This window comes from Puntigrus tetrazona, chromosome 6 (assembly GCF_018831695.1).
Source record: "Puntigrus tetrazona isolate hp1 chromosome 6, ASM1883169v1, whole genome shotgun sequence".
Taxonomy (NCBI): Eukaryota; Metazoa; Chordata; class Actinopteri; order Cypriniformes; family Cyprinidae; genus Puntigrus; species Puntigrus tetrazona.
The window spans coordinates 11,016,013-11,041,899 of record NC_056704.1 but is presented as its reverse complement, the minus strand read 5'-3'; the positions used below and the strand labels follow the sequence as shown (position 1 = coordinate 11,041,899).

General features: G+C 39.1%; 1 protein-coding gene across 1 annotated transcript; it reads left to right on the top strand.

The window, feature by feature from the left end:
• The first annotated feature begins 870 nt into the window (after positions 1-870).
• On the top strand, positions 871-25,008 carry btbd8 (BTB domain containing 8). Its single transcript, XM_043241877.1, has 19 exons — positions 871-1,041; positions 2,403-2,561; positions 4,153-4,332; positions 4,461-4,594; positions 4,675-4,792; positions 8,925-9,014; positions 10,793-10,873; positions 10,995-11,091; positions 11,929-12,017; positions 14,157-14,259; positions 14,893-15,075; positions 15,155-15,328; positions 16,850-16,979; positions 18,012-18,073; positions 18,595-19,180; positions 20,007-20,094; positions 20,187-20,299; positions 20,388-22,259; positions 24,072-25,008. The coding sequence occupies exons 2-19, from the start codon at positions 2,458-2,460 to the stop codon at positions 24,605-24,607; spliced, it is 4,740 nt and encodes a 1,579-aa protein (XP_043097812.1). The 5' UTR covers positions 871-1,041; positions 2,403-2,457; the 3' UTR covers positions 24,608-25,008.
• The last annotated feature ends 879 nt before the right edge of the window (positions 25,009-25,887 follow it).

Sequence of the window (25,887 nt, the reverse complement as noted above, 5' to 3'; positions counted from 1 at the left end):
GGGACTCTTTTTAGACAGGGACGCTTTTTTGTTAGGTGTTACTCTCCCACTAAATGTTGAAATCGGCTTCGAGGCACCGAGCAGCAGCGCAGATTGAGTGTTTTGTTTTAATTAGTACAAAATTGTCAACCGTTTTGAAACGAACGCAAAAGCATTTCTTGCGAAACATAGGACTAGCTTAGTTAAAGGCAGTCTTTTGAGTTCGTTGTAGCTGTTTTTATTTGATTTCATAAAGCTAAATAAGTCACAAAAAAACCCCCAAGAGATAGGAAGGGCTACCTAAAGCTGATTTGCTCCTACAAGGCATGGATGCTGCAGGAAAAGAGTTGGCTCAGGTGTTGTGTGCGTGTGGAAAGGTGGTGGGTGTTCCCTGGGGAGGAAGGACAGGAACAATTGAGCTTTGGGGAAACACGGCTTGGGCATTCCCTGTGGAAACAGGTGCTCCCTGTGGGCTCCTGATGTGCTTGGGTGCTCTCAGCAGAAAGGAAGCTTGAGGGTGAAGAAGTCTCTGCTTTTGCATCTTCTCCTTAAGGTTGCCGAGCTTTGTTCCAGAGAGTGTGTTTTCATAGTACTGTATGGTACGGCATGCAATTTATATCTGTTTGTTATTCTAATAAGCAGATTCCTGATATAGACCGATGTTCAATTCAGTTTTAGCCCTTGGTTTTGCAATATGACATAAGCCAAGATCAATGGCAGGCATCAAACACTATCAAAGCAACTGTCAGCAGTGTATAAAACGTATAGCCTCAATTCTCGTCCACCTAGAGAACATTCGTTCTTCTTCATCGGACGCAATGACTCGACAACCTTCACCTACTTTGCATGCCATGCGTTTCGCACGTGCACCGAACGAGGGCAGCAAAACAAAAGTAGAAACGCTCCCAACTCCCAGGCAACACTGCCCGTGTGTATTGTGAAGGCTGGATGAGCTGTCAGTTTCGCGTGGACTGCTAAAATGGACTTTCGCTGTCGTTTCTGTGCAGATGTGGATGTTTTTCCTCTCGGGATGGCGCGGTGTTCAGCGTGAGAGCGCGTGAGGTAAGTCTCCTCATCCAGTTGTCAATGACAACACGACAGCCTCACTGATGCTTTTGAAATGTCATTGTGCCTCAGTGGTCTGCTTTTGCCACCAGCGGGGCGATATGGATAGTCCTCTTTTTGTAAATTAATGTAGAAAAGCTTATAGGTAAGAGTAATATAAATAGTATCTCTTTTTGGTTAACGACAGTTTAAAGGCTAATGGTTAGCATTCGGAATCCAGGAATACACACACACGCCCTTTATTAACAGTTAGCACAACGGTGTTGGATATTTAGAGAGGTTTTGTATAAATATTATTATTTTATGACTGGTTTATTCAGGCAGGCGTATACTGATGGCTCTCTGATTTGACAAAGTTAACTCAAAGATGTGAATGCTAATCATGCTAACAGTGAGAAACATTAAATGGAGATCAGATTTGAACGGCTAAGCTTCAGAATATTTGGCAAGACTTTTATGTATCTTTTTAAAGCAAATAAGATGAGTTTACTCTTTAATAATGAACAATTTACTTTATTATTAAAATGCGTACTCTTAGCTTAACTATGTTTTACTAGAGTTGTCTACTCCAGTGGTCAAAGATCTAACTGGATGGCGTTCAAAGACCCTTTAAGTGTCACTTCTGAAGCCCTGCAATTGGTTTATACGCTGTTATAAAAGCGTTTTTGAAGGATTTTAAAATGTATTTTTTTTACTATAATTATTTCTATCTATTGTATGCTAAAGAAAGTAAGAGTGTAAATAGTTTCTTGAAAGTTAACCATATTAACTATATTTCATTTGTTAATGGTTTGTTTTTCCAGATCAAGTCCAGAAGTAGGATCTTATCATAGCCTACATTAACATTCAAGTGGATTTTGGTATAATATAATATAGTATAATATAATATAGTGTTTTGGATATTATGTATGATGGTAATAAAACCTGATTAAGATGTTCTACCCTCCCCATTTTTTAATTTCTATAATATATCCAAATAATTACGAAAATAATGCATATAATATTGAGAAATATTGAGGATAGCCATTCTTTTTTTTTACATAAAAAAAACTTAATAGCACACACAAATAAAAAATAATTTTAAATTATTTTCTTATAAGTAATATTTTTAAGTAAGTAATATTTATTTATTGATTTCTTTCTAGTAGATTTTATTTCAATATTTATTGCATGGGAAACATCTTGTCTCAAATGAAATAGGATTTTTATATAACTCTTAAAACACAACTAAAACATAAAACATTATTAATGTACTTTAGGACACTTTTGACAAACGCATCATTTTTGATGATCATCATTTATCGTTGTAGAATGTAGTGGTTTATAGACTGAATTGTGTTTCCTGTTTCTCCCATCAGATGTTCATCATCACAGAAATGTGCTGACGTATGGGCTCAGCAGTTTGGCAATAACATGTCGTCCACTGAGGCTGCCAGGGAGTTCCAAGCTAAAGAGCGCAAATGTAGAAACCAGCTGAAGAAGAGACTGGCAAATGCTCTGTCAAGAGATTTTACCCGGTAATTATCATCTTTAACATGAAAGATTCTTGTGCAAATCTGAATGGTCTGAGCCTGTAATATCAGCGTTGCTATATGATGCACTCGTAGCAACCAGTGCAGTCAAATCCCATTAACTTGCTCACGCCACTCCCTTCGGTGATTTTGTATGCAAACTCTGGTCATGCCGTCTACCAATTAAAGGTTTGGAATTGAAAACATATTTAAAAAATGTATTTTTATTAGGACATTTTTATATAAGTGACTCTGTTCACCAGTATAACATTAAAAATCTTTTAAAAAGTTTTGTCAGTACCACACATTTATTTAATTACTTGTTAGTTATCTGTCACTATTGGATATTTAATTGTATATTACCTTTCCTGTCATCTGACACTGACTTAATTGAAATATTGCTGATTTGACGTTGCAATCTGTAGTAAATTCCAAAATGAAAACTTCCAAAATTGCACATCGTATTGTTATGATGTCTAAATTTGCTTCGCAGTTTAAATGATTGATTTTAATTTTCATGCGTTATATTTTATTCGTTCATTTTAATTCATTAAATTTAATTCATTAATTAAATTTATTGAGACAAAGTAGTTTGAATTATGACATTCTCCATATTATTAGTTATTGCACAAAATAATACAGTTATTATCAAGTAAATGATCCATATTGGCCAGTATTTTATTATTGGTACACTCCTACTACTGTTCTTTTGAGAGATGCTGGCCATGCACACCTAGTCTTGAAAGAAGGAAACATGCTTTTATAATGATTTGCAACTCAACTGTTTAAAGGCAATATGCTCTTTTTTTTTTATTCCAAACTGTAGTGCTCTTCTGTTATCTGTAAGCTCGGTGCTGTAATTGCTACATGCTGCTGCAGTTTTAGTTTATTTCTTGGATTGTCCACTTCTTCTTCTTCCTCTATCTATACTTGCGTTGGAGGAGAGAGGACTGCAGTCACACCAACACCCAGCACAAAGGCCTAAGGCTACTTTGAATTCTGGGTCACCTCAATTCATCACACTGCAGCAGAAGATGCCAAAATGATGCTGACAATGATGTTGATGTGGATGTAAAGTTGAAAAAAGAGATTTAGTACCACAGTAAATGTGATTCTTGGTATTAGTCATGGTGTTTTCTGAAGACACAAGTGGTGCTGTGTTTTTAATGTATAGTAAGTCACAAGAAATATTCATTTATTTTTTTCAAGCTCCATAGAATACTACCAATACCACTGGTTAGTCTTTGTTATGTTTTCTTTCTTTTTCTTTTTACACTTTTTTTTTTAATGCTGAAGTACTATAGAAGCCTGCCTATGCCTAAGAGTACAAAAAATAATTAAAAGATAATTGCAGCTTTATATCATAATTGTGATTTCTCACAGAGTGACTTTATTATTATTATTATTGTTCTTATTTTTTATTCATTATTTATTTATTTATTCATTATTATGGTTGACTTTATTGCGTAATTTAATTTGTCATTGTGCGACCTTTTCATAAAAAATCAGAAAATCTCTCAGCAGTGTTTTGTTAATTGCAAAATAGCAAGGGGTGCTGAGAAGTTTTTTTTGGTTTTTTTAACTTCTTCTCCTACAGGCTTCTGCAGGAGGAGCAGGAGACTGACGTCACTCTGTGTGTTGGTTCTGCTGTTCGGCTGAAGGCCCACAGAGCGGTGCTGCTGGCCCGAGCTCCTCACCTCCTGCAGGGAAACGAAGCAGCTACACCTGTCATCCACCTGCAGGGGATCGAACCTGCAGCCCTTCAGGACTTTATACAGTACGTATCGGCATTTTCTGGACTATAACTATAATTAATAGCATTTAAAAATGTAAAATGAAGCCATAGATCAGTCCTGTGCCAGTCTGTAAAAGGTAAACTAATTATATGTTGCACTGTTTTAACAGAAAGGTGTACACAGAAGACAAGTGCCTGGTGAAGGAGAATAGCGCCTTAAATATACCCAACGGTCACTCGCTGGTAGTGAACGGCACTGCTGCAGATGGCCATGACGTTGGCTCTCAGGTCAGCTCTGACCCAGGTAAGGACAGCTTTTCCATACTTGCATGCTAATATCTGTTTGTGGCCATGGTACTCATTCTTCTTCTGTTTATTTGTCAGGTTCAGAACATTTAGAGCCAGCATCGGGGCTCGGGGCAGACCTTTTGGCTCTGTATCGCAGGGCTGATATGTCTGACATCAGCATCCAGGTGGCAGACAGGGTCTTTTCGGCACACAGGTAAAATCATCAACAGCTTTTGCATAAATGTAGTCATTCGCTTGTAAATCTAGTATTCATTTTAATCAAATTCTCATTGCAACCTTGGACAGTGTAAAAGTGCTTTCGTTGAAGCGCAGAATGCTCTTTGAAACATCTGAAATAATATTGGATAACATAATACTCTTTACTTTACACGTTCAAGTTCATGTAGCTCAAGAAGTCCTCGGGGGCCTCCCTAGCCGAGTAAAATCGTCCCTAGTCAATTCATAGACATTTTAATTTGTGTACAAAAAAAATCTAATTACATTCCTTCCTTGTTTTTTCATCATAAAAGTCCTTGATAATATTAGCAAAATCCAATTTTTGGAGAATGCCACTTTCATTAGAGATTAGTGTGAATGTGCATTAGGATCCGTAAACCGCAATCATAGTGATAGTAATTAAAGTAAAATGATACTCTAAAATCTTACCGCATTTGAAAGGATAAGTCTGTGCATCACATTAACTGACAACAGAGTGAAAGCAAAGTATTTGAGTTGCACACAGACCACAAAACTCACTGAAATAGCTGTTTTCGAGATGCCATACTACCATATAACTACTAGACTGTCGTAAATAGCTAAGCAGTAAACACTGTGTATTGGACAGTAAGCAAGTATGCCATTTCGAACACAGTCAATGACTTGCTCTAAAATCTTCTTATGACACAGATTATATCCACACCTTTGTAAGTCCATCTGCGTTCAGCAAAAAGTGGCTCTTTCGCACTGTATGACACAGCAGAGCTTAGCAAAAATTAGCTTGTTATTTTTGAAAATGTAAAAATTTGAGATTTACTGCTGTAAAGTCCATTATATAGAAATAATTATTGCAGCATGGTGCGTGATATGCAAATAGGACCCTCCCCAGCGTAGACTCCTGAGCTCAAGTCTGGGCTTTAATTCATCCCTGAGTCATCAGGTGTTGCTGTAAGTTCTGAAATACATCTCAAAGTTTTTAAAAGGTGCATATAAACTTTACTAATATTGCCACGCTTGTATTATTATCTGTAAGAAGAAAAAATGACAGATTTCCAAATTTAGTGGCCCTTGTTACATGAAGGTTTATTGATTTCCTCAGCTGTGACATTCTCTTTAACTTTCACTGCTTAGTAGATGCTTTTAACCACATAATCTCTGTGCTTCATGCAGAGATTTAACACTGGCAATAAGACACCTTATAGCAAGGTTATTAATGTTAATGAAAACATAAAAAAGCCATCATGACCAAATGAAAAAGGCACACACGTCCCACTGCAAACTCAACTCGCATTATGATATAATGTTTCAAAACTAAATATAAATTCATCAGAATTTTTTAGCTTTGATTGATGCTGAGAATGAAAATAAAAAAACTCTAAGCAAGAAATCTCTTAAACAAGTTATGTTGCTAAATCATGAATGCCCAGAAGGTGGCAGACTTACAGTTTACTCCTTCATGATGCAGTAAAGGTGAAGCTTTTCAGAAGGATTGTATTTACTAACTTATTTTAAACTAGCATTGAAAATCAATATACAAAACACCACACTTTGAATAAACTAATCTGTAAACTAATACACTAATCTGTAGTTTCTTGTAATCTTTAATGATATGGGCGTGCAGGTCATGTTCTGAAGTTGAATCGCAACACTCTCTGTGTCGTTTCCTATCATTGAGTTCCTTGTTAGCACCTTTGTTTGGTGCAGCAGAGGTTAGAGCAGTTGCCATGACCTGTTACTATAGCAACAGGCTCTCCCTCATCATCAGCCGGCAGCAGCATCTCTGCGGGTTTGGGTTGCACGGATGGAGAAAGCCGTCTGCAGTCCTGATCAGTATGTCAGGCTTGAGGTGACTGCTGCAGATCTGTCAGTCTCACTGCAGGATACACACACTGAAACAGCACTGCTAATCCCCGTCTCATCTCTTATTCACTTTCATCAACCCTCCCTCATCTGTCCATACATCTCCCAGGAGATGAGGATCATCTTTTATCACACACATACAGTATGTGCCTCTTACACACACACACACACACACACACACACGCGGAATGAAACGCTATAGAATCAGCTGTAGTTTACTTTAAAGCATAATTTTGTTTTAAATAATAAGTGGGGACAGTTTTAGGTTTGTGCTGATAATTCAAAATGTTTAGAATCATTTAAATAAATTCTTTTGAATAATGAATTGCTATTATTTATTTATTTATTTATTTTTTTTTTTTTACATAAAACATAATTAAAATCTTTTAGAAAGAGCTTATTATCCAGTTAAAGTGTTTAACTTTTATGCATGGCTAGTTTATGAATATTTCATAGGTTTTGCACAAATAATTGAAATTGGCAGATAATTTATTGGTATTATTATTTTAATCTGAAACTAAAATGACAACATTACAATTAGAAGTGTAAAAATCCTTTCTGCGGCTAATTTAATAGCTGTTTTTTCTCACATAAAAAACATTAAAACATTTTAGAGGGAATAATAAATCTAATTAGCCAGTTAAAAATGCGACAGTGTCATCCACAGCCACTGGCAGTTGCTGAATTTTGTAGGTCAGTGGATAAATGTATGTGTCATCAATTACACCGTTTGATTACGACTGGTCAGGTTCATTTTTTTGAGCGTGACACTAATGGAACCATTAAATGGAACCCAAAATAGCTCGAATTTGTGTGAAAACTGGTATTTTGCTTTACCATTTCACCAGAATGGATATCAAGCTGTGAAAAAGGAATAGAGTGGAGTGCACATCTGAGGGCTGTCTGACAAATGAACGAAATGGATAACAATTGGAGATGCTTCCCCTGAAATAGATCCATCGCTGCCACAATCCATTTAATCAAGTGAGGACAAAATTGGCCAAGGCAAAAAAATTGTAGACTTTTTTTTTATTTTTTATAAGCGTTATTTTTAGCCTCCCTCAGTCATCACTGTAAGAGCCGCAGTTTGTTCTGAGAGGAGTCCAGGAGCAAGTGACACGTTAGAAAAAAAAGTGTCTATTTATAGTGAATGTTTATGACAGATGGAGAATAATAGGGCTGTTGGCTGAGAAAGAGATAAAGGACGACTGGGAGGGAGAAGATGTGGGACATAAGAGCATATGAAGTGTCACCAGCTGTATCTAATGCTGCCTTCAGGCAAGTGCCTACTTATGGCTTCAGAAATCGTAATTATGATTTGGTGCAACAAATGAAGAGTAAAGGATGTGCAATAAGTGTGTAATGTATCCATTATCTATACATTTCATCATTGTTGTGCTGCTGTAGATGACTGTGGGAAATAATACAAGCCTGTTGCCCCATAAACTGGGTAGATCGATTTTTAGAACAATTTTTATTATTGTTCATGTTCACCGTACCAAAAATGCAGACTTGATCTCAATGAAAATCCAGAATTTTGTTTTTCATAAATGTTCTGAAGAATTTATTTGTCTGGGTATGTTCGTTTATGTAAAAAGTGCCTAAAACGTAATTTGAATACATATTGAAATGACTTGAGTAGACCTGTTAAATGTAATCCATTTATATTTATAATTTTCATATTGCACAAAATTACATATTTATATGTGTCAGAGTGATGGAACTTAATTGAAAGATGAAATGTTTGATAGGAAATATTAATTTTGCCAGTACCTAATACATTAATGTTGTCATTTCCATACCATGCTAAACTATTATTTTCATGTTATGATCGAAATACAAAACTGCTGCTTGATAATATTTAAAGATGTTGTACAGTAAAAGATTTTCAAACCCATATCCACAAATAGTAAGTATCTAAGAACTTGGAGTGTAGACTTTCTAAAATGATCTTTCTGTTCCTTTATCTCTAGATCAATGTTTAAAACCTAGTTCATCAGCTCTCTATGTTTTCAGATGGAGCCACAGTCAACATCATCTTAAAATGCTACTAAAACAAACCATTACATCTCCCTTCTTGATTTATTTATTTTTTGTCCACATGCCCAAGCATATCAGTCAGTGAATAATACTCAAGAATACACACATGCGCATGCATTTCCCAGGGCAGCTTTACAAATATCGAGCCGGGTTAATGTGGTGTGAAGCGTATGTGAGTGATAGGGAGGCTAACATTGTCTGTGTTTTTGTGTGTTTCTCCTTTCCCACAGGGCCATTCTGTGTGCGCGCTCAGAGTACTTCCGAGCGATGCTGTGTGGCAGCTGGATGGAGAGTTTGCGTCAGTGTATCACTCTGCAGGGGTAGGTTATGCAGGACACCCATCAAAATGGGATAAATGACTGCAATATAGTATAAATACAGATATCAAATACTCTGTCATTATGGGAAGGTAAAGAATGTGTAAAAGTACAGTACATCCAGCTGGGTATCATAACAAAAACACTATGTAGCTCTTGACGGTTCCTTTTTCTTCTTACTAAGAACTGCTTCAGGGCATCTATAAAATATTTTTTTTTGCTCACCGTATATATTCTACTTAATACTGCAGGCCACTTTTACAACAGTTGATAACTATTTATATTCACAAAGAAAGGTCGTGTGTGATCTCACATGTCCCAGAGTTCAGCACGAGATCTCAGACAGATCTTCTACCTGATGAGGTTCTTGCAGCCTACCAGATATCAATTATTCATAGCTCGGTCTGTGTCTGGAAAAACCAGGATACTCCGTGTAGTGTTTCATGCCAGGCAGTTCAATCCATGATGTGTATAAAAATGAGACATTTGTGGATTTTACTCCATGTATGAAAAGAGATGATTTATATTCTAAAACCACACTTAGCATTTTCTGTAACAGAACAGGAGAACGTAATACTGATTTCCTGAGCTCTGTGACACAGTGTCTGGAAAAAGTAATTGTCTTTACATGATGCTATTTTAAACATCATTATTTTGCGTAACAGAATATGCTTAACATGATTTTTCAAATACTCCACTATACCATGCTTCTCTCAAACGCATCGTTTTCTACAAAGTCCCTCCTTCCGACAAGCACAGTCTGGTTTAATTGGCCAGCTGACCCAATGCACTGTGATTGGATGAACCCCACAAGCATGTGTCAGAAATGTAACACCCCTTAATGTAATGGTGAGTTCAGCTTTCAAATTAAATGTAAAGATGGTTAATATTGTCTTTTTTGGTTTACCATCAATTCAAGCCCAATAGAGGAACCGAGTCGCATGGCAGACATTTGCAGTACACAAGCTGTGATGTGACCCTGTGAACACGCACACATGTTTTAAGGCCCCTTCACACAGGAAAGCCTTGCTCTGCACGAGGGCATTTGGGCTGAATTATGCAAATACTTCGGCTTTAGAATCAGCTTTCTCTTTTAAATAGAATAAATCCTTTTGTGAGAGACTTTGAAACGTGTAACTCTGCATCTCATACATTCTACATAAACGGCTACTAAAGAAATGAAAAAATAGAAATCACATGAACCCTTTAATGTTGATAGTGTTGCCCTGCTCAGATCTTCAGGAGAGCTTGTTCTGATCTCTAATTCTGGCTGGTCAAGTGTAGGTGAAGTTCAGGTGGTGGGCAGATATCCTCAGAAGGTTGAATGTTGGTTTAGCCAAACTAAACTAAAATAAACTAAATATGTCCACCTCAACTTCACTTTTCAGTAGGAAATATGTCAACACAGAAGTGAAAATTGTGTTGTGCAAATACTTTCATGGGGTCTTTAACAGCACATTTTGGAAGAAAATACAACAACAAAACAGATAATTATTTTTTAATTAATTAAGTTCTACATTTAACTACAAACTACATAGTTAACATGAATATTTGAAAAGCATGTGTTAATTTGAACATTTATTAACGCATTTGTTGTTACTGTATATGTAACATTGACAGAGGTAGATGAATGTTTATTAAATATAAAATAATGTTTGTTAAATATATTAGGAAATGCATTAAGTAATGTTAACAAATGAGACCTCACTGTGAAATGTTAGCCAGTTTTGGTGGAGCTTGTTAAAAGTAAATTAATTAATTAATACATTTTTTCAAATCAGTCTGGGTCCAGATGAAATGGAAATTCTGCTTCATTTCATGTACGGCGCCATCCTAGACTTCCCACCAGGAACAAATGTCAGGTAAACACCCTCTGCAGTGACATTTCCTTTTTACCCAATGTGGTAAATGATAAAAATGCAATGGCTTTAGTCAGATTCGGCAGGAATGTCAAGACAAATGTGTGTTTGTCTGTGGTTTCAGTCAGGTTGTGTTAGCAGCAGACATGCTGGGCCTGGAGGGGCTGAAAGATGTGGCCGAGATGGTTCTGACTCGGGACTACTGTCGCTTTTTCCCCAAGGTAAGGCAGTGGATGGGGTCGTAGCGCATGCATTCGGCTTACTAAAGGTGAGGAGTGTAAATAGTCTTTTTAAACAGTGATTCTGTTGTCAGGTAGCGCCAATAGTACTATCATCTTGTCGTTTATTAGCCTTCAGGGACACATTATGTGATTTGTATTTGTGAGCGAGGAAAGTCTGGGCATTGGTTCAGCTTTTGTAGAGCATTTAATTTGTCAGCCAGAATGGCCTTATCCCTGTGTTGTGGCTCCAGATGAAGATTCCTCTCATTTAAGTTGTCTGATACGGGTGTAACATCTATTTCTCCTCCCGTATTTTGCCATTTTTCCGTTTCTTTTAGAATGGAAGCGCTGCAGCAGACTCGCACCATGTTTACACGGCCAGTAAAGATTGTCATGAACGTAAGCTCTGGTACAAAAGCAGTAGTGGGAGGCAGCTTGAGTCAGGAAGAATAGTGTTTGACAGCCTTCTCACAATTCGTGAAAAGCAGTTTTGTTTCTCATTCTCACTCCCACTTTTCAAGAATGCTTTAAGACCAGGCTAGTTTGTGTCCTTTCAGCCAGTAATTTCATCCTACACAGAGATGAAAGAGGAATGCGTTTGTTCCCTCACCACTTTCAAAACTAAATTTAACTTTTGATGTGTTGGAAAGACTCGATTAAAGGTGTTATAAGAATTTAGTTTTCTCCTTCAGAAATTCATAACACTTTTGAAAAGCTATTTAAATATTTAGGGATGCTGTGTATTAGCTTGTTGCAGTCTTCAGGTTATTGATCCACTAAAGTGTCTGAGATGAGGTGTGAATATCAAGAGTCAGTCCTTCTTCTCATTTTCTGCAGCCCGTTGATGGAGTTCAGAGATCTATACTGGAGTGCCTCGCTATTACTCACTCTATAGGCCTGCAGGATCTCTACTGCTCCTGTGTGAGGTGAGGCATTTTCTGCACTTCTGTTGCATGCTACAGCTTTTTAAAATGACTCTCCCTTCTTTTCTGTTTGTACTGCTCCATTAAGGGTCGCATGCGTATAATGTACAGTGCAAATGAATCACTAAATAATAAATGACTAAATAAATCAATAAATAATACATGTTTCAAAATGCTTTTTATTCCTGGGGTTATGCTGCTGTCAAAATGTGGATGCAGTCCGTTTTGCTGATATTTATTAAACATTTAAAACAAACCCATTTTGACATCAAATGTTAATGTTTGGCACAATTGTTTAGCCATTTTTTTTTTTTTTAATGGAGACTAGTATTTGCCTACCAAAAGAGTAGACAAATCCCTATCAATATTTTTGTCTCTGTTCTTGAACGTGTGAGTGTATTTTCATTCCGTTGGCTAATTTTCCTTTGATTATTCTACCTATTTAACTATTAAAAGTTATGCAAAGTATAGTACAGTATAAGTGCAAGACACCAGACAGATGTTTTTAAAAAATATTTTATTAATTTATTAATGATTTTGTGGGGTTTCATCAGAAAAGCATGTAAACGTTTTTATGACTTATGTCTGAGATTAGGCAAGATTCTTGCTGGTTTGCGTGTCTAGCATCCTTTATTTCCTTTACCTGGCTGGGTAAAGATCAGTTGAAAAGAGTTTTCACCTCCTGTTACACAAACGGATATTGGCTTTACTCTTGGTGTGATTAGACCAGTCCTCAACAATTAGTTTATTTCACATTGAACGTAAACGGGCCTCTAGGCAATATAGAAGGCTGATTATTTCCATCTCTAGATTGTGGTGAAAAAAGTAATACATTAATTCCTTTTATACATCCTCTGAAAGCTGATACATCATTTGAAAGCTGAAAGCTTTCCATTGATATATGGTTTGTAATGTCAAAGTCAAATTCAAATGCAATCTGAGGATGCAAAAGAAAAAAACTAAAATGAGAATTTAAAGTTGTCCAAATGTTAACTGTTAAATTAACTTTTTATATAATTATAGTAGGAAATTGATTAATATCTTAATGGAACATGATTTGTACTTAATATCCTAATGACTTTTGGCATAAATGAAAAATCATTTTGACCCATACAATTATTGTTGGCTATTGCTACAAATATACCCAAGCTACTTATAACTGGTTTTGTGGTCCAGGGTCACGAGTGTATATGTCCCAAGATTCTTTGACTGACAACATGGACAGCAGAAATAAGCCATTGACCTGTAATCATTTCGTAGCATCACCATTACTTAATTAGTCAGCTCTGTCATTGAATTGTCTTTGCTGTAAACTCAGCGCACTGCGGTAAAGCAGCTCAGAGAGGCGTGTGAATGTAGGTCGGGATTTTTCCAGTGCCTCAGAGATAGAAAGAGAGAGACTGTGTGCGTGTGTTGTTTCTGTGATGTTTTGGTGCTGCCTCCACCGTGGGTAGGAGAGTGAAGAGTCACGCGTCAGGATGAGAGGCTCTTAGTACGGCATCAATGATCAGCGCAGCACTGCTGCCTTCAGTTCAGTGCCAGTCCAGTGCCTGCTGAACCTACTGCCCTAGTGTTACTAACCTAACTCACTGGGATAACTTCCATAATGCTTTTTATGTGTATAAAGCTTTTCACAATGCCCCGTTTCAAAGCAGCTTTACAGCAATTCTTAATGGGAATGTTTTAAAGTGCATCATATAGTCCACATTTAGAAGGTTGGAGCGGTTCAAATTTGGCACTGACATATATAAAGCAAATCATCGATCATTTAAGTGTTTGTGTATATGTTATGTGTTATTCTATGGGTGAGCGATAGCTTTTGTGTGAGAAACATGCTGCAACAGAAGTTTTACTAATAACCTTAGCACTTTTTATGTTAGTGCTTTTCGAAGCTGGACAATTAATTACTATCGTACTGGTTGTATGGAGGAAACTGGACAATCTTCAAATGTCCCATTTTGTGTTTTGTTTGGACTGACACACAAGTGGGTAAACTATCTAAAAGTGTGTAATTATTCTAACTTTTTTTTTTTAACTGTCTTAAAAGTGGCCAAAATAAGCTACTTTTGTATGGTAGCAGGAACTGTGCAGGGAGTCACTCATTTACTCACTTACACTCTTGTTGTATGTTTCAATTCACAGATGGGTAGCTGAGCACTTTGTGAAGTGCTGGTCAGAAAGGAATTTTGCCCTTCTCCCTCCAGAACTACAAAGAGATTGCCTTAATACTGTCACCAAAAACATGGTGTGTAATACTCTCAGACACCCGTTTGTTTTCTCTTGTGGTGGGGACTTCATATTGACTTTGTTTTAATACTGATCTAATGATACTGATGTTTACTTTTTTCTAATGGGAAACAACACAGACAACAACCTGTGTTTCCTTTCATTCCCAACTGTCCTTCTGCTTCTGTCTGCATCCTACAGTACAATAAGACATTGATAAGCTGAGCTGTGGCCTCTGTTTTGAGGATGGCTATTGACTAAAGAGCAATTAGAGGTCTTGATTGAGTGGCTTTTTGTGTGTGTGTGTGTGTGTGTGTTTGCGTTAAAGCCTCAAACAGCTCATTCACTTAACCCATAGTCTGGCAGTCCCCTAAAATTCTCTCACGCACACACACGGACACACCGACCCAGAACTTCAGCAGCTGCAGACAGCCAAGTGTAGTTGTATAACACTGGGTTTTCCCCATCCTGATTTCCAGCCTTGACGCAAACCAGTGCTGAAGCATATTGGATTACACTAGGAAATTTGAAGTCACTAACATTGCAACCACCATGAGAAGCAGAGAAGATGGACTCCACGAATGAGACCGTGTGCCTATGAAGATGTTTCAGATGGCGCGGAGTATGTGTGTAACATTGTGGTGTGTTTCAGACGGTGCAGAGTGTAGTATCTGTGCTGTGTGGCAGCGAGCAGCTGATTGGCAGCCTGCCGGAGGTGAAATGGGCCAAGCAGGTGCTGAGTCTGGCTAGTGAACTGCAAGAACAGTGTCTGCAGATGATTGTCACACACCTGCCCCAGGTCACACACACCGCTGCCTTCTACGATCTCCGAAGGGTACGACCGATCGATGATGTTTAGGCATAAGATATAAGATGTCTTGTCGGCCATGACAGTCAGACGTGTACTGTTTCAGAGAGAGGAGTTTATACGTGACCCCACTCTCTTGAGGAAAGTGTGTGTAGCCGTGCGAGAGGGCGTTACCGTGGAGAACTGCTGTGACCTGTTCACTGCTGTGAACCGGCTGAGCGGTGACCCCAACGAGGTAGACGTCATCACAGAAGACCAAGCCAATCAGGAGGAAGTGGAGGTAAACACTACAAGCCAGCATTTAATTACAACTCAGATCATTTAGTAAATGAATCATTTATTTTTATTGATCCGTAGACGGCTGTTATATATCCACACAAAACAATGGCCAGCTTATACGTTTGAAACTAAAGAATAATAGGTTCATAGTTATGTATTTATTATAAAGTAATTACTTCATTCATTGTACATAATTCTGTAGAAATAGTGTTTAGTAAATACAGATATTTAAATATTGTTTATTTTAACCATGAACACATCACGTACAGTTATGAGCATATGGCCAGAACTTCACACAGCTCCTATAATGTTATTCATTTGACAAATGATGGAAAATATATCATTTACTTCTGAGACAACCTTAGAGAATGCCTGAAACCCCTTCAGTGTTAACTATTAAAAATACAGCACAGCCCTGGGTGCCTTATTTTGTTTATACAGGTTTTCATGTAAATATTACTTTCGATAAGCAATCCAGATCAGAGCTGTCTGTTTTATTTTGGTAAATATAAAGCAAGATTGAGGAATACATAATTAAATTCCATCTTGTATTTGCATATTGAAAGGTGGTGCATTCTGTATTTACAGTACATGCATTTACTGAAACATGATATTCAAAGCATGGTGGCACTACTTAGCACTTGACATTGCATACCCATACAGCTGACAAGAACAGTCATTTCAGGCTTTGTCATTACATTTTCATAAAAAAATGTAAAACAGTCACTAATAAATACGTGTATTTAAAAAGTACAGCATAACTCATGTGCATCAGTAGTGTACAGTAATTATTATAATACTTGATAGATTTTCTGTGCTTCATCAAGTGGTGCACACCTGCAGCAACTGTCTGCTGAGCACATTCTCTGTATTTAATGGCACGTGTACAAAGCGCTTCATTTGATCCTGGGATTTAAACTCTCCTATAATGTACGTGGCCAGGCCGGATTACAGTAAAGTGACACTACAAATAGAAAAGGTCATAGTAAACAACTCAGCCTCTCATAGTCCCTCTATGTCATTTCTCTTTTTCTGTATTCCTCTCTGGCCATCTCTGTCGTTTCCTGTCTCTTCATGAGTTAATTCACATCCCAGGGGAAATGGCAGAATGGATTAGTCTGAGAAAGACCAAGAGTCGTGGGTGTGGCCATGTCTAATCTGGTTCCATGTCCATTATAGAGGAAAGCAGGGAGGGATGTGGGAGAAATGAACTGCGGATGGAAAGGCTGAGGCAGAATCTGAAAAAATACAGAGGTTCTTTTTTTTTAATGAACATTCGGTGCAGAAGGCGGGAACACTAACCTCTGCTACTGACATCATCCATTTAGCTGGTGAGGAGCCTGTTATGGGTAGAGGGAGGCAACGGCGATCGGTTGCCAAGACAACCAGCCTTTGAAGCAGCTGCTGATTCGCTCCTGTTCTCCTGCTGTTGTATCCACCCTCCCTCCTTCTCCCTCTCTTTTTTTTTTTTTTTTTTTCCTGACTCGCTCACCCTCTCTCACTCATTCTGTCCCTCCGGTAGCCATTCAGACGTGAGCTGTGTTCGCTGCGCACCAAGCTCTGGACCTTCCTGCTTCAGTCCTTCTTTGCAGTGCGGCACACACAAGGATGGGACACACTACAACCCAGATATCGAGAAAAAATACTCTCAGGTAAGGAGAGGAAGGAGAAAAGGTAAGAATGTAGCAATAGCAAAAGAAAAGGGAATGGAAATGATGTGGGAAGAAGGTAAAGTATAAATTAGGAGGATAAAAAGAGAAGAACGTAAGAAATGAACAGCTTTCAATGGAAGCTCTGTGTTCAAAACCATGCAGCAGTCAGAATGCGCTTGTGTACATGTGTGGAAGAGGAGGGGGGTGTTTTTATTTTTAGGGGTCCAGTGCAGTGATGAAGAGCCCTCCTTTGCATGGATATTGGGTAGTCAGTGCTGGTGAGACAAACCCTGCTGGATAACCTCCAGCTCCTGTCAGTCCCTTAACAACAGTCATTTAATATGACTCACTGATGCTTTGAGCATTGAGAGTTACAGTACAGTCGCATCAAAACATTAAGCATTTCCAGAGGGGGTTGGAGAATGGGGTCCACAAATGAGATACAGTGGATTTTGTATTGTCCTATTCTGCAGTGGAAACATAAATGCTGGCGCATAAATTGTGCATTGTTTTAGGTGTCAAGATCGTGCTTTCTAAGGATTCCCTCGCATACCTATAGGCATGCAAATGCGATGGCTCATATGCAAAGCATTCATCGTGCAACAGCAAACACAAACACTCCATCTGCATTCCTTTACAGTAGCTATTTGATCCATGATTTGGATTGATTTCGGGGATGACAGCAGTGAAATCAGAGCTCAGTTGTATTGCTGGGAAAGAAGCCTAGATCTTTGTTTTTTTCTGATGATTTAAAGAATGCTCTGGATAAGCTGCGAGATGATCAAAGGCTAGATCTGCGCTGTCTCTATCTGAGATGAAGGAGTAGGAAATCAGTGGTTCTCTGCAGAGCTGCGCTGCCACTTTTACTGATTGGGGTTGTGACTGATTGCAAGTCTGCAAGTATTTGTGTGCCTGATTGAGGAAATGTTTGGCAAATGTTGATTATGCAGGAGTGGATGTTCTAATTAACCTGAAGCTGTCTGTAATCTAAAATTAGTCTTTATTTCTTCCTCCCTCCACCAACCCTCTCAGCTGCTCTTGATAAAGGAGACTGTAGACGGCTTGGAAAAAAACCTGTGCTCACCAGCTCTCAGGTAATTTTTATTCTGTTGCTTATTTTGGTAAAAGTGTGTGTGTGTGTGTGTGTGTGTGTGTGTGTATATATATATATATATATTTTTTTTTTTTTTCTCTGTTCTTTGGAGATATGATGTATAAAGCTGCTGTTGTCAGGGCTATACAATAAGGACAGCCTGATAGCCCATAAAAAGTGTGAATGTTCCTCTTTCTGAAACACAAAAATATGCATGTGTTTCAGTGCCAAAATATAGACGGGCCTACTGGCTTGACAAGGGCAGATGACTTTAAATAAACAATACGTACATATCACCAAAGTGATATAGATAAAGACACCGTGGGCTAAGGAAACAGCTGTCCTTTTTTTTTTTTTTTGAAGTATGTGCTTTTTAGCCTTTAATCCAAAGATCATGGTTTTGTGCTCTCTGGTCTTATACATCTGAGATTACTGTATCAAATGGGTTGCTGATCTGATTAACAATGAGCAAAGCCATCATAGTCTTTCGTTCTCTCTTTTTCTCTCTCCCTTCTGCAACAGAAACCTACAAAATGCCTCTCGGGCACTTCATCTCCATGTGATAGCCCTACTTGTCCTCCTATTAAGGTATCACAGGGTCCACGTGCTTCCCCTGCAAGATCTGTAGCTGCAGCATCAGGCACCATGAAGTCTGATGCTCTGGGGCCAACAGCTCAAACGGCTCCTTCTGCTAAAACAAAAGCTAGCAACAATGCGTCACTCAGAAGTAAAAATGATAAGGTTAAGCCAACTCAGACGCCAGCTAAAACCAAGACTACATCTACTGTTAAACCAGTGTTGAATGGCACTGGTGGCGGTGCTCAACGGGAGAATTCCACCGCTTCGGGTGCCCGTGGTTCACCTACAGGGAAGACTGTAATGGACAGGAAGCCAAACCCAGGAGCAAGGCCAAAGTCTTCCCCTGTTGGGTCTGATCTCTCGGCAGGCCAGACTAAAGGCGGAAAAGTGCAGAAAAATACAATGTCAGGGAAAGATCTGCCTCAGGAATCAGCCAGCAATGCTCAGAATACTCCATCCAACTCTGGCAGCACCTCACCAGACAACAGTGCTGGGAGTCCTCGCAAGAATGGTCACAGTACACCAATAGGTGAATTTACCTGGTTTCATAACTCCCTTCAGACCAATTTAAACTACATCTCAAGCTAGTCCTTGTTTTACTGCAAAAAGTGGAGGTATCCATCAAAGACAGCCAGTAAAACTGTTTGAGCATACGTTAAGATGTGAAAACATCCATGGAAGTCAAGAAGCTATTTTTAGTTTTCGATGTTAGTTGCTGATATTAGAGATTAGAACCTCAGATTTACTCTTCTCTCCCTGTAAGTAAAAGTGAATTAACAGCATGATCTGTGCTTGTGAGTTTCAATAAAGTTAGAACAGAAAAGGAAGGCTAGGGAGAGAAGCAATGTACTGCAGTTGAGAGGGAGAGAAAATTCTGAATCTTGAAATCCAGAGGTAAAAATATAGATACAGTCTCTTCCTTTTCCCTACTCATTAGCTGGTGTTTGCCTGGTTTTGACTTCTCCGTGACTCAGAGAGTCTTTGCTCAGCAGAGTAGGTTTTAGCTCATCATTAAGCTGCTTAGCGCTACTAAAATTGTACATGCCTGTTACCTTGCTCACAGTTCTTATGGAATGTAGGTTTAGATGGCACACACAGGTTCTGCAGGACAAATACCAGTTTACAATAAGGTAGAAAAATATCACAATTCTATTTTTTTTCTTGTGCAGACATTGTTGAGGCCAGGATTGTGATAGATAGTGATCTGTTTAATTAGATTAATGGCCTGTACGTAAATGGTTTAAATGATTGGCTTGAAATTGTTTTTAAATAACTACATTCTATATTGTCAACATGCAGTGTCATTCATACAAGTTGTGTTTTTGTAAAAACCTAATAACCCTTTTACATTGTAGGTCTCAGGTCAAAACTTCAAACCAAGGCAACAACAAAATCTCCTCTGACCAAACCAGCTCAAAAACCAGACACTGACAAGACTTGCAGGTGAGTTGTGAACAACCAGGTTATGATCCGCTACTATTTTATCTCCTCTTTCTTCCAGTTGATAATCCTTTGATCCTTCATTGCGCTTACAGCCCCACTAATAAAGCAACCAAGACTAAACCTACCACAACAAGTCGTGCAGTACCTGGAGTTCCTGCATCCCGCTCGGATCCAAAGAACAAAAGCACTGTGTCAGAGAACCTTGGTAAGAAATAATCAACCTTCATAATGGATTTAAATGTAATTTGTTATTAACAATGAGTTCAAGTCTGTTTTTTTTTCCTTTTAAACAGCTTCATCCAGAACTGCTTCAGCCCTCAGCTCTAGAAAGCCTGCTTCCCCAAGAAAAGAGGTAGAGAAAGATATAGCTAAGCCTGCCACTACAAAGAAGACCACAAAGGCCATCCCTGAGTCAAGGCCCAGTGTCAAAGCTTCCACGTCTTCCTCCAGGCCGTTGTCTTCTGTTCCAAACAAAACAGGACCTAAACAGAAGGCTTCAGAAACACTTCCAACAAAACAGTCTCTGAAATCCTCAGGGGCCGTCAAGACTCCTGCTGGCTCTAAAAAGCCAGGCACGGCTGTGAAAGATTCAGTATCCAGCCCTAAACATTCAGACTTTAAAAAGGTCACTCAGCAGTTGAATCCAGATTTTACCGAAGGTAAGACAAGAAGCAAGGAACTGGTCACATCTTGTCTGGAGAGCTCCAATGTTCCTTCTTCCCTAGAGCAGCATTCACTAGTCAGCCCAGCTGTACAATACCAGCAAGACGTGGTTCCTGAGGGTATATCAGCAACTTCCGCTAAAGTTCAAGATATGGAGAAAAGCAGTGATCTAGTGAGTAAATTAAGTAGCACAGAAGTGAAGACTCAGTCAGTAGCAACAGACATGCATACATGTACTTCTGGGCAGAGTGAGATAAGCGGAAGTAAACTGGCCACAGGCCATGCCATTCCACCCCATGTCACAGGACCAGACCAAGGCCTCAATTCCATGAACTCGTCAAAGGACTCGGACCTCCCCCCTGATACACCTTGCAGTATAGGGAGCATTGAGACGCCCCTAGAGGACTCATGGAATGGGCTTCATCCCCAAGTTAGCCCAGAGTCAGAGACTGGCAGTGCCACTACTTCTTCTGATGACATAAAGCCACGGTCAGAGGATTATGATGCTGGTGGCTCGCAAGATGATGACTGTTGTTCCCATGAGCGTGGCGTTTCAAAGTGCGGGACCATGCGTTGCCCTGACTTCTTGGGCCGCAGCAGTAGTGACACCAGCACACCTGAAGAGCTCAAGATGTACGAGAGTGGGGCTGGACTGCGTGTGGAGGTACGACTCAGAGGACGAGAGGCAGAGACTACAAGTGAAGAAGAAGTAGGGCGTCAAAGACCACGTTCTTGGATTAGGAAGGATGAGGTGCCAGTGGAGGAGGAACCTGGTGAATTGGATACTACGTTAAAAAACTTAAAGGGCGTGCAGGACCACCAACTCTTCTCTTCTGAAGAAGAAGAAGAAGAGGAAGAAGAGGAGGAGACTGAAGATGAAAGATCAGAAGTTGAGGTGCTACCAAGGGGAATGGCTCCCCCAATTGCCGAGCCACCTCCACAGTTTCAAGGTATTGTCAACCTTGCGTTTGAAGATCCTGCGGAACAAGAGAATGAGCAACCAGAGTACCAGTCAGCTTCTAACTTCCGCCGCTCTGTTTTACTCTCAGTGGACGAGTGTGAGGAACTTGGATGTGAAGAAGGAGGTGCCCAAACTCCGACACACCAGGCAAGCGATTCCTTTGCACATGGTGATGTCTTTGAGGGTGAACCTCTCAATTCTCAAACAGACTACCACTCCCAGCAGTCCACAAGCACAGTGAGGACCAACCATATCTCCAACCACCAGGAAAATGAACAGGAGCCCAAACCTGCAGTATTCCTGACAGAGGTCCAGGGTTCTCCACAGGAGGATTGTGCATTTAATCAATCAGATGCCCCTGTGCAAGAAAAAGATACCAGTGACGTTCCTGCTCAGGAGCGCCCTAGTCACCTGGACCTTCGGCTGGTGGAACAGTATGGCAATCTCCAGTCCAAACATATAGACAGCAGAAAAGCTGACTTGCGGCTAGACTTACCTGAGCCGCAACTGACTGCTAGCTCACCCGCACACTCTCCAGCAGGTAATGTATAACATTAGAGCCCATCCCCCCTGATCGCAGAAACATCTACTCACAGTCTCCCATCCTGACCCATTCAACTTAAATATTCAGAGAGTTCCTTTGACCTCCAATCATCTTCAGTGGGCTAAATAGCTGATAGCTCATTGATTTAGTAGCACACTACTGCCTCCTTTCCCTCTTCCTTTAATTCTCTTGTTTAGATGTCTGTCCTTGCAATCTAATATTTCAATAAGCTATACACACAACTAAATTGCCTTCTCTAAGGCGCTATGCCCTAAGTAACTCAACTAACAAGTTTACAAGCTTAATATTTACAGTAAAATATCTATCTGCGTGTGGTGAAGTATGTTGAGTCAGACCATCTGTTATGTGGCATGGCTGGGCAGTCACGGTTGTACCAGTGCACTTAAGTCCTCAGTCTTTTTTGTTTGTCATTGTCAATACTAAATAGTGAGCTTCTTCCTAACAGGCCAAGTCATTTATATGTTGACTTTTCCATAAGAGATCTTTATGCAAAAGACAAGCTCCATGTGACTTGGTCAGCAAATATATACATAGAAATATATATATATGCACAAACATACAGTGAGCTAAGCTTTCTTTTAATACTGCACATAACGGACCACACCTTCTACAGTGACCATGATGCTTTGAATGTGTTAGAACAACCTAGATGTTTTTTCTACTCAATTTCAATGTTGAGTCTGTTGCTGTCTTATTTTTTTAAGACACTTGTCTGTTAGGTCACCCGAACCAGGAAGTCATGCATGCCAATACTAGGTTTCATTGATTTTGTTCGTTTAAGAAATTCCATGTTTGTATCCATTTTTGTGTGTTTTTTTTATTTGTATTATTTCTCATTCACAATATATCACACCATCTGTAGTTCTGTAGTAGGTAACATTTTCTCAACTCTAGATTTTTATGTTGTAGATATCATTTAATTCAGTGTATTTCTGTAGAATTAGGATTTTTTTCCTGAATGTTGTGTATATAGAAAAACAATCTCAAGGTCCTCCTCATGTCTCTCTTTTTTCACACTTGTATCATGATTCTAATCACTGTTAATAGGTTTTTGGGAGTTTTATCTTTACAAGAAGCATATCTTGCCAAGTAAAGCAATAAGCACTCTTTTGCCAGCATGTCTGTCATATTTTCACTGTATCTTTAAGTTAAGTATTAACTAAAAAGCGTTAAGTGCTTGCTTGCATTTTGATGTGTATATTTAAGGACAACCAATGCTTAGTTTGACCAGAGAATTCTAGAGAATTCATATCTTTTGTATGTGAACAAACTTAAGTTATGCTGGAGATACAGTGGCTGTGCAAAACATGCCTTTTACTGTTACAGCACTTGTGAACAAAAGAGACACATTCAGTGTAGGCTTTCTTCTGTGCATCACCTTTATGGCAGCTGTCCATCCTTATCCTTAATTCAGAAGTTGCTCCATGGATGGGCCATGGAAAGTCAAGAGTTTCTCCATGGAAAACTTTAGATTTGCACATCTGCTTAATTGTAATGCATGTGTCATTGAATCGGATCTTGATTAATGACAAATGAAAAGTGAAAACTGCCTAAGACAAAGTATATATATATATATATTTTTTCCCATCTAGTCTTTAAAAGGAGTGATATTTCAAGCTTAACTGCATCACAGAGGACACAGTTGCACTAGGGGTGATTTTGTACATCATGTGGAGCTAGAAACAACGCATGTCTTCAAGAAGTTTGTTTTGTTTGTTTGGTTTTTTTTTTAAGCCCACGTAAGGATAAAACATTTGGTCATTGTGCAGTATTGTCAATTATTTTTAGGGGACTTTGATGGTTGTGACACATTGGATCAAACCTGCACACATGACCGGCGGTCGTCTAAAGCCCTGTCCCCCATTTACGAGATGGACCTGGGAGAAGCCATCGAACAAAGCATGGATACTGACAGAAGCAATGATCCCCAACAAGAGGAGTCACACGAGGAGGGTAAAGGAGTAGAGACGGAGGACGTTAGAGAAGAAGTGGACGGCGAAGACAGTAAGTTTGCTGAAAAAGACTGGAGTCTGCTTCGACAGCTGTTGTCTGACCAAGAATCCAATCTGGGCATCATAAACTCAGTCCCAGAGGATTTAAATCTCGCACAGTATCTGATCAAGCAGACGCTGTCTTTGTCTCGAGACTGTTTGAATGAACAGGACTACTTGTATCACGAAAAGGACACATTTAAGCGCTGGGCCGAGCTTATTTCTCCACTGGAGGACTCCACCACCAGCATCACTGTGACCAGCTTCTCTCCTGAGGACGCTGCTTCTCCACAGGGCGAGTGGACCATCGTGGAGTTGGAGACACATCACTGATGGCCTCCTGGATTGGAATACAGCCAACGTTTTGATAGGACTCTTTGAATTTTTTTTCTTCCATTCTGTGCTTATTTATTTTGGGTAGAAAGACCGATGAGTTAAAGCTTAAGTTGGTGTCAGTCTGTTCTCATGGTACAGGTACTATAAAAGGACTGAAACAATGACCTGTGCAGTTGTTTTTGCATGTGGGCAGTTTTCTAAGCTCTATTGTTTACTTGATGGGTGTTGCTTGAATCTTTGTAGAATACCAAAAACGCATTTTCTTGTTGCTCTTTTTGTCTCCGAATGATGATGATGATGACGATGCTTCTAAAACATTTTGAACAGAGTGTAGAGAGTAAGCTGTTCTGGTTTACATTCATTGTTGTATTTAAGAAAATAAACGCTGTGTTGTTTGAGTGTTGCTGTCTTTTTTTATATAAATAAAAACTACTGCAGGCCAATTATTCAGTGATTAAAATGCAGAAATGCAAATCTTACCATTTTATAAAAACACTCGGGCTGTTTTTCTGCAACCTTTTAAACGGGATGCTGTGGGGGATCCAATTTTCTTTTCTTTTTGTTTTTTAGAAGATACAGAAGACAAAATAGCTCAACTTTGACCTGAGCGTCATGTTCAAAAGCGTCATTTCCTTCTTGAGCACTAGTAAATGTTTTCACCCTTTGTAATAGTTTTTGTTGTATTAGTTCATCAGTTGTTTTCAGTTCTAAAAAAAAAACGTGACAGTCATTGTTATGTGCTATAAATAAAAGTTTTGTTTTTTTCTTGAAGAACACTGGGCAGTTTTATGGTTGAAATGTAGTATGGCGTTAACACTTGTGTACTGACCCCATTCACTTCCATTCTAGATGCTCTGTAACTTTTTTTAAGGATAGATATCATGATTGAAGGCCTTTGTATGTCTGTATCTTCTGAGCAGTTAAATAAGGGCACTGTAGACTTTAAGGACAGAAGAAAGGTTGCCCATGCTATAAATTAGTCTGGTCTCCAGTGCTGAGGCTGACAGGAAGCACTGAAGGCAAAATCATTCATCTGTGTTCTTGCAAAGTAAAAGTGAAGTGTGAAAAGAATAATTAAGCACACACACACACACACATATGCTATGCAGAGCCGAGCAGGCCAGCAGTTTGTCCTCAAAACCCTGCTTCTCCGGGAAGACTATAACAAAATTATAATGTTTTCCGTATCAGCAGTTCTGATTCTGTATGCTTTGTCTACATAATCCTTGAAATGAGTGTGGGAAACAGTTTTTTGTTACAGTGTGCCCAGCCACGTC

Coding starts and splice junctions, on each gene's coding strand:
- btbd8 (XM_043241877.1), top strand. CDS start 2,458: ATGTCGTCCACTGAGGCTGCCAGGGAGTTCCAAGCTAAAGAGCGCAAA. Junction 9,015..10,792: donor CAGTGTATCACTCTGCAGGG/GTAGGTTATGCA, acceptor TTTTCAAATCAG/TCTGGGTCCAGATGAAATGG. Junction 12,018..14,156: donor CTCTACTGCTCCTGTGTGAG/GTGAGGCATTTT, acceptor TTCAATTCACAG/ATGGGTAGCTGAGCACTTTG.